This window comes from Coregonus lavaretus, assembly GCF_964263955.1.
Source record: "Coregonus lavaretus genome assembly, chromosome: 14".
In the NCBI taxonomy this organism is placed as follows: Eukaryota; Metazoa; Chordata; class Actinopteri; order Salmoniformes; family Salmonidae; genus Coregonus; species Coregonus lavaretus.
In genome coordinates this window covers 9,123,012-9,131,831 of record NC_140001.1, presented here as the reverse complement: position 1 = coordinate 9,131,831, position 8,820 = coordinate 9,123,012, and the positions used below count along the sequence as shown (strand labels likewise).

General features: G+C 42.6%; 1 protein-coding gene across 1 annotated transcript; it reads right to left on the bottom strand.

Annotated features, from left to right (window-relative positions):
• Window positions 1–1,318: 1,318 nt before the first annotated feature.
• On the bottom strand, window positions 1,319–7,761 carry LOC311141592 (arrestin domain-containing protein 3-like). The gene is made up of 7 exons (XM_084176964.1): window positions 7,257–7,761; window positions 4,631–4,712; window positions 4,334–4,481; window positions 3,183–3,285; window positions 2,788–3,044; window positions 1,929–2,231; window positions 1,319–1,793 (listed from the first exon to the last, which is right to left on the bottom strand). Exons 1-7 carry the CDS (start codon window positions 7,534–7,536, stop codon window positions 1,725–1,727), a joined length of 1,242 nt encoding a protein of 413 aa, XP_084033090.1. The 5' UTR covers window positions 7,537–7,761; the 3' UTR covers window positions 1,319–1,724.
• Between the last annotated feature and the right edge of the window lie 1,059 nt (window positions 7,762–8,820).

Genomic DNA, 8,820 nt, shown 5'->3' with positions numbered 1-8,820 from the left:
AAGACGATGCCAATTCTCCACTCTAGCTGGTCTAGGTGTTGAATGAGTTTGAAAACCAATGTATTACTCATGTCAACCTACCACTACTTGTTCTGGACAGTTTGAGTGGAGCTTTAGCAATGTCCAATTCAGTGGAGGCTTATGGGAGGAGCTATAGGAGGAGGGTCTCATTGTATTGACTAGAATGGAATTAAAGGAACGGAGTCAAACATGTGGTTTCCATATTCCAGCTCCTCCCACCAGCCTCCACTGGTCCAATTATTCCCCAGCAGTTTGCCAGGCTGGGTTTGCGTCTGCCCCATTTTTAGAAGCAGATCATACCATGTACTCTTACTTTTTGTATATATAATTTTAGCATTTCAGTCTTCACTGGTCTGGAAAATGAAGTAGTTGGTGAATGAAGTCGGCAAGTGCAGCATGGACAAAAAGGGAATGTCGTTCGTCTTCGCAAGCTGCCTTGCTGCTCTGTGTATTTCTCTTCTCTCTTGTTTTGGTAATATACTATTTTAAAATACAAGAAATCCTCCTTTCACTATTTAAAACAGTGCAATTAAAAAATAAAAATAAAAATCTTTTTTTGGGGGGCAAGTGAGAAGACCACCTGAGACAGTGCTGTTTTTGCCCGTATGTAAGCCTGCCTCACTCTGTGCTGTGAGTAGAGGGACAGGGAGACACTGAGGGTGGCTATTCTAATATGTCCCACTCTTTCTGTCTCACACGCATACACACACTCACAATACTCTGCATTTAATGCTCTACTTGAGTGGCAAGTGCTGGCCTGAGGCTCCTCTACTCTAGAACACAGCGGAACATAAACACAAAGCAACATATGATTGGATTGAAGGCATTCTAAGTTCGGAACTAAATCAAAAGACAGAATCTAGTAAAGGAAAAAGGAAGCCAACTGAGGAGACATCGAAAAATTGCTTTTGAATGGAGAGTGTGCTGCTGCTTTCAAGTCCAGTCTACATGTCATTAAGGAAATGTGATAAGGAAAAATAACATCTTAAAACAGCTTAAACAAGGTAGGTGTTTCTGTCCTTTTCAGTCTTGCTTTCCTCCAAGTAGCTATGTTCTCTGCGTTGTTCGAAGTTGTGTGGATAAGGAGTCTAGGCAGTCTCTTTCGTCCAGCATGTTACTAGGCTGAAAAAAACTATTAGTGATTATTGATTCTTCTTCAAAACAGAACTACACAACTCAAGCAAAGAATAACATGTGCAAAAATCCCACATGAGACAGGAGGGTAGTCTCTCTGCTGTGGACACTTCAGACACTGCTGCTTATGTGGTTTTCTCTTCTTTCTGTTTCCTTCTTCTTTCTGCTCAGGTCTCAACAAGACAGTTCTGCTCTGTGTGAGAGCCATGTCTGTATGTTACAGAAGAAAGCAGGCGATTAAGAGCTACGGGCAGACAGTGCCCTGGCATGTCATCATTACTCCACCAAGGCTGTCTCCACTACAGGGGTTTATTTTCTTACAGGTCAGGTGTGTGTTTGTCCAGCCGTCCCCCAGCCAGGCAGGCAGGCTGCCAGGAAGTATTCCCCGTACTGACTTCCTGTGCCTCTCTCTGTGGAAGGGGCTTCGTTCACCCATGGTATGGTCCACGTTTGTTTCTTTGTTTGTTTTCTCTCGACATCGACGGCGGAGTGCTGTCGCTGAGGAAAAAACTAAAACAGAGCTGACTAGAAACGCCCGAAACGTCTCCGGGCGGGGCTCCGAGTTTCCTTCAGCGTGATGGACAGGTGTCAGACCTCCGCTCCCTTGTCCGGCTGGCTTGATCAGGATTGGGATCAACCTGGCGGAAGAGAAGGAGACACTGCTTTAATTACTGGAACGGCACCTCTCGGCTACCAGACTTGAATATGTTCACTAACTGCAGTGTGTAAAAGCATTAGTCTTAGTCGAGGGTGTACGTTTTGCTGATGCATACCTCAGAGTAGAGCGGAGGGGGCTGGAAGCGAAACTCTTGGATGTAGGCAAAGAGTGGTCCCTCCAACTCATCCCTGGCTGAGGTCACAACCAGGCTCTGTCTCTGCTCCTCTGTCACGATCTCGGCATAGCTCGGTGGGGCTTCAGGGCGCTCTGGCAGGGCCATGCCTAACCAGCTCATGGTCATACTGCATTGGCTGCTGACACTGGAGGTGCGGCTGCCAAAGGGGTGCAGCGGGATAGTGCCCATGACCAGTGGCAGGTTCAGAGACAGGTTCATGGCTCCGGGGATGTCTACGTACACCTGGAGAGGGTAAGCAGCACACCGCAGAGGGTTAGAACTGTAGGTCCACCTTCACTGAACAACACACCTGTGTATTCCACAGTGTTACACTCATACTGTATGGGAGTTAATCTCATGTGGGTGTTCCACTTATGCAAGGAAAAGCCTGAAGCAGTCTGACAGGGTATAGAGGTCATTAGCACCTCTAAGACAACTGTTGCCACAGATATTCTAGACTGATCCTCTTAACTGCGTATGGAGACCTGGTACAATGACAATGCCTTTGCCAAAGCTACCTAGATAATAGGCTAGGTCACAGTGGGAAACTTAAGAGAGCTTTCTAGGAATTCAAGAAATCTTTGGAAATGTGCCTAGTATCAATGTCACATGTGGCCCATAATAGTGTCTTGACTTTTTACATCACATCACTCCATATTTACATGTCCAGATTTACCTCAACGTGTCTGAAAATCGGTTGTCAATTGTCACCACCACATTGGAGATGAGAAATTGGAGCGAGAAGGTGAGAGGGAGAAAGAGGAAGATAGGGTCTGCCAAGGGCAGTAGCTGTACTCACCATGAGAGAATATTCCACTTGGATGATGCTGCAGTCCAAGATGGAGGGAGAGACCGGGGGGATCTTCAGCATTTTGCCACTCCACGTCTCCGTCTTGCCCGAGGACAGAGACTCCCCTCGGAGGTTTGCCACCAGCTGTTTGACCTCCTTCAGTTTTCCTTTGGCTTTGAAGGTCTGTGTTTGGTAAATGGCTGCCTTTGGCACGACCATGCGAGAGGAACAATTCTCGATCTCAGCAAAGATCTGAATCGACTCTCCTGCAAAGACAAGAAAGAAGGGGTTTAGTTAAATCGGTCCAAAGATCCTTCGATTGAGATGTCATCATCAAACATAATACGGCAGTCATCTATAGTCATACATCTACAAGAGTGACAGAGTCAGGGTGTTCTCCTCACCTGGGGTATATCCCTTCCTTTCGATTTTGGCACTTAAGGATATTGGACCTGAGGTGCAGAACCAGCAGCATAAAGTCTTGTCTTTCGTACCTGCCTGGGGTGACTGTGAAACAGACAGAGAAAACAATGGAATGTAAGAGCTTGAGAATCAGGCTCCCTTATTCCTCTCCTCAATTTTCCATCGGGGGGGGGGGGGGGGGGGGTAGTCATGGCCCCCTGACAGAAAGCTGCACCTCTCTCAGTTAACATAATGACACACAGCACCTGAGGCCCGTCATTCAAAAACATGGAGAAAACCTGTTTTTCTTTCCATAACCCGGAAGACATGTTTAGACAGCAGAGGTCGTCACCATACTAAGTGGCTGTCACAGACTATCACAGAACATTAAATATAAATTCCCCCTCAACTGTCATTTAACACCCATATATCACCAACAACACCACTTTATTTGAACCATGTTCTGAATGTCTTGATTTCTCTCCTTTTACCAACTGATCAGAACATAATCTCTGTTAGGTATGGCCCAGCTGACGGGTTTTTCACAACCCATGTCCACTGTCGTCCTCTGTGCTATGGGTTTGGGATCCGCTAGTATAACAAAATGTGTAACTAGCACATTCTGCCACCACAATAACAGAAGCACTGGCAGCCACGACACCAAATCAGATTACAACCAATGAAAAGCAAGGTGCCTGAGTGATGGTATTTTTGCTAATTCTTTCTATATCTGGCCAACAATTGGGCAACATTTGTGGCTAAACATTTGTCATACTTCCACCTTTAAGTCTCTCTCTTGGCTGCCAATGGAAATAGATCTATGCTGCCAACTGAACCATGGAACCATTCAAAGACCCTAAACAGATTAGGGGCAACCAAGGAAGTTCCTATGGTCTACTACACATTTACAACGCACAAACATACAGACACTGTGTGTACTAACCAGTGCCCCCGCACATTGACTCGGTACCGGTATCCCCTGTATATAGCCTCGCTATTGTTATTTTACTGCTGCTCTTTAATTATTATATATATTTTTTGGTATTCTTTCTTAAAACTGCATTGTTGGTTAAGGTCTTGTAAGTAAGCATTTTATTCGGCGAATACAATTTGATTTGATTTGACTGTACAGGAGAAAGATCCGTGCGCTCACCAGCAGTAAGGGAGTGTTGATGTCGATATGTTCGAAGACGGTGAATTCTTTCTTGGTCTTCATGGGCAGAAGCCATGGCCTGTGTAGCTCCGCCTTCACCCAGTAGCGCACGCTGCCGTGCTTCCCTTCGAACGAGGTAGCCAGAGGTCTGAGAGGGATGAGAGACAGGGGGGACAAAAACAGGTCATTTCGGGAGAACATAAAGCCAGCCTCTTCAACTAAGGAAAGACATAAGGATATTAAATAGAAAAACGTTTCCTTAATCAGTCTTTTGATAAGTTAAGTGGAGATACTCACGTCTGTGGAAGCTCAAGGCTGAACGCATACTCGTGTCTTCCTGAATGGATAGTGGTGAGTCCTTCTTCTGAGTTGTCCTCATCTGAAACAACAGAAGGACAATATTCCAACACATGTATACCACACCTGGGAAATATACAGTATGATGTCATCTAAGTATTACAACACAAATACAACACACAGATAACACACAAAATCACCACAGCAGAGAGCACAATAAAACTATTATTATTTGTATCATTATTGGACAACAGGAAGTACTGAATATGAATATGAAAATAATGAGAGAAAAATATTATAATGTGAAATTATCTCTGCAATTAAAGATGATCCTTCTAGAAACATATTTACCTAGCTAGCAAAAAACCTTTAAAGTCTTGAACAATAACACTGACACATTGTGTAAGTCAGTATTGAAAGGGAGAACATATATAATATATACAAACAATGTTAATATAAAAGCACATAAATGTGATGTAATCTTCCCCAATTATGAACTTTAAAATAGAGAATCTAATTCTTATTTCTCTGAAATGATGCATTTTTCCTTGTGTAGGCTAATAAGGAGAAAGGATTTTGGTGTTGTGTAATTAATTACGCATTATATGATAAGTACTAAAATATGTCTCGCTGTGTGCTATTTGAAAGTAACGCGCTATAGAGCAGGAGCTCCGTTTCCTCTAGCTCAGCACTCCTCCCAGCCTTAGCAACTGCCGAGCTGTCACTCAAAAGCAGACTGGAGCAGGAGAAGACCAGCCTAAACCGGAGCGAGCAGCTTCCCCAAGCTGGCTCTCTCATTACGCATTCACTGTGCGGCATTCAGTCAGTGGTTCACTATCAGGGACAACCCCCTCAAGATCTGAAGCGTGTAAATTACTGCAGCATGGACCAGGGATCGTAAGAGACAAGTGGAACAAACACCGCTAATGAAGAAGACGACAGACAAAGAAGCAATTCAATTAATTAAACCTTTATTAAGCGCCACTGATATCCATAAACTCCATACATTATTGTAATAAACCCACAGAGGAAGGCATTGACAATTTCAAGAAACCGAATCAAACTATTCAACAATTGATATAAAAACATTAGCAACATATGCATACATTATTCCCCATACAGAGACAGATCAAATACATTATTTTCACCATCAAGAAACAAACCGTAGTCCCGTGTAGCTCAGTTGGTAGAGCATGGCGTTTGCAACGCCAGGGTTGTGGGTTCGATTCCCACGGGGGGCCAGTATGAAAAATAAATAAAATGTATGCACTCACTAACTGTAAGTCGCTCTGTATAAGAGCGTCTGCTAAATGACGTAAATGTAAACCCATTTCAAATGCATTTACAGCCGATAACAAGGAACAGGCAATGGGTGTAAAATACTTCAATGGGTGAAAAATTTAAATACTTCATGGCATGCATTTCCACCCCACATTCAATTAAGCTACTTATGTTCTCGGACTGACGTTTCTATCCAATCAGCGGAAAGATCTACTACGTACATTAGCAACAGGCTAACAAACCTTTTCTAGTCCTTAGGACTACCGAGTTTCAGTGGTGTAAATTGAAAGTGAACAAAAACAGGCCTACATTTATCATCCGCAAATAGGCTAAAGTGTTGTACATTCAGATAGGCTTAATCATTTTACAATTTCTAGTTCATAGCCAAGTGCAGGACTTATGCACCATTCATTTGATATCTGAATGTTGCTTATATTAGGCTATATAGTAGCACTAAACACTAGACATGCCTACACATGAAGGCATCAAATAAATGGAACGAATGCTATTTTTCTTTTGATGCGACTTTGTAACTTTGTGCTGGCAGGTCGGATACAAAGTTGCAGGCTCCTCTGTCACTTTCTGCAAAAGCATTCCGTCATTGGAAGACACATGAGCACTTCAGCCAATCAACGGAGAGAAAGTACAGTCCCTAAAACCCCCACACATCCAGTTTCTGAACAGGATTGAACCGCTTTGAACAATGGGTGGAAACTTAAGAAAAGCTACAATGTTAAACCTGACAAGATCGCTCGATAAAAACTATTTTCTTTAGGTAAAACTACAAATATGTAAACGGAGACTGCTATGTACCTCAATGTACTGTTTTGACGAAACATTGTAATTTATATAATTGTTATAATAGGCTAAATTGAAGGAAGGGTAGAGACCACTATCATTCAGTCTGCAGCCCAGACATTGCTAACTTGATAGACTTTAGAATTAGCCTGTGCTTGAATAGGCCTACATGATTAATAAAGTATCATGATAAAATATATTCCCATATCTTAAATGATTTCATTAAAGAATATCCTACTGTAGTTGGCATGTCTCAAGGAGAATTTGACCTGCAAGACATGCATGTACCCATATTCATGTGTTGTAGCCAGTAATAAAAAGGTGTTGTGATTGTGATGCTGGTTCACAGACCGTCCCCAATCTTTCTCTGTTATGCATTCAATTGTGTTCATTGTCAGCCAGCCTGTAACATATCACGTTAGGTTGACAGAACAACAGCATCCTCTGTGAGGAACCTCAAGACCCACAATGACTAGCCTACACAGAGCATCTTAGGGAAAAAAGTGATTTCTTTAGCTACAAACAAGGTTGTATTAGGCTATCTTACCTCTTTCATGTCCAATTAGGATGTCTCTATGGTTTAGATATTCCACTTCTTCTGTGTAATTTTGCGTATAGGCAGTGTTAGATCCAGCATTTCGGGATTCAGTCCAACGAACTTTTGCAAATCCCTTTGCTTGAATTTTAAGAGATTTCACACGGATTTCTCCAGTGACTTCGATGATAACCCTACCTGAGACGGAGTCCCCGCTTGCGAAAACGGGGACATTGCTGTCATTGAGACAGTCGTAGCTTACGGTGAAGCTCTTCACCTTTCCTAGCACCATGGTGGAAAAATATGTACCTACAAATAAAAATCAATGAAAAATAATCTCATAAGAAAAAAATGCAGTATTCAAACACTGATCAATATCTTTGCCCTGCAAAAGCAGTGGGCATGATCAGTGCTTTCTTTGACAACAGTTCATTGAGATGTGAAGGCTAATAACAGCAGTGGATGCTGTTATCGTCCGCCCGTCAGCCCTTCCGCGCGTTGGTCTCTAGTCAAAGACAAGGAACTTTCGTCGCTCAGCTCACTTTAAGCGAGGATTTTGTGAAAAACAACCTATAGAGCATGCGCAGAACTTTATCTGCCCTCTCCTTCCGCCTAATGGAACAAGGGAGAGAGCAGAGGCAGTGAGCCAAATAACAAGTTTGGTTAAACAGCTGATAGTATTGCACGAGCATGCGAGCATCCAGTGTAAATCATTCGAGTTTAATGTTCACCCTACACATTTTTTGAATAGGTTGATTAAATAACCTTTTACCAAACAAACGTGTCACTATGTTGGTAGGCCTATAATAAAATACTGGCATAGGCTACTCCCTCATATAGGATAATGAATTTAAAATGCGGAGTGTGTGTACATGACAAACCTATTGTTTATTAATACATCTTAAACATGACATGACCTAGGCTACAGCACATCTTAGTAACATCATACGCTATTATGTAGGAACTACACCAGTGCAGAACTAAACCTATGAATAGGCTTAAACCTGTCGCTGGTGGACCCGACAGCGTTTAAAATGGAACAATATGATCACAATAAAATCGAAATAATAGCTACACAAAGAGGGGCTTGGTTTGAGTCAAACGATGATCTGGTGGCATTGCAGACTTTGACGCACCGGACGCCATCTCGTGGCTATCTTCGATATTGTTGTCAATGGGTGCAAGCTCGCAGACATGACATGACACCTGTTGCATGTTGACTACACATACCAATTTCAAGGAAGAGGTCGAGGTGGCACAATGCATATTTAGAAAATTCCTAACTAATAAATAACATAAGCACGGATAATTAAAGTTCAATTCTAAATAATGGAGGCGCCGACCATGATCATACTGCCACGAAACATTGTATGATTAAACTTCTTGTGAATACTGACAACGAGTGGTCCTGACCTGAACTGAACGCTGTATAAATAAGCGGATCGTCAATCGCGATACAATGTATGATGATGATCATCATGAATGATAGAATGTTGCTGTCATGAATACACTGTCGCGGAAAAGTAGATCTATGTCTCCCTCTACTGATTAAGGGAAGCCAACACATTACTGCTTG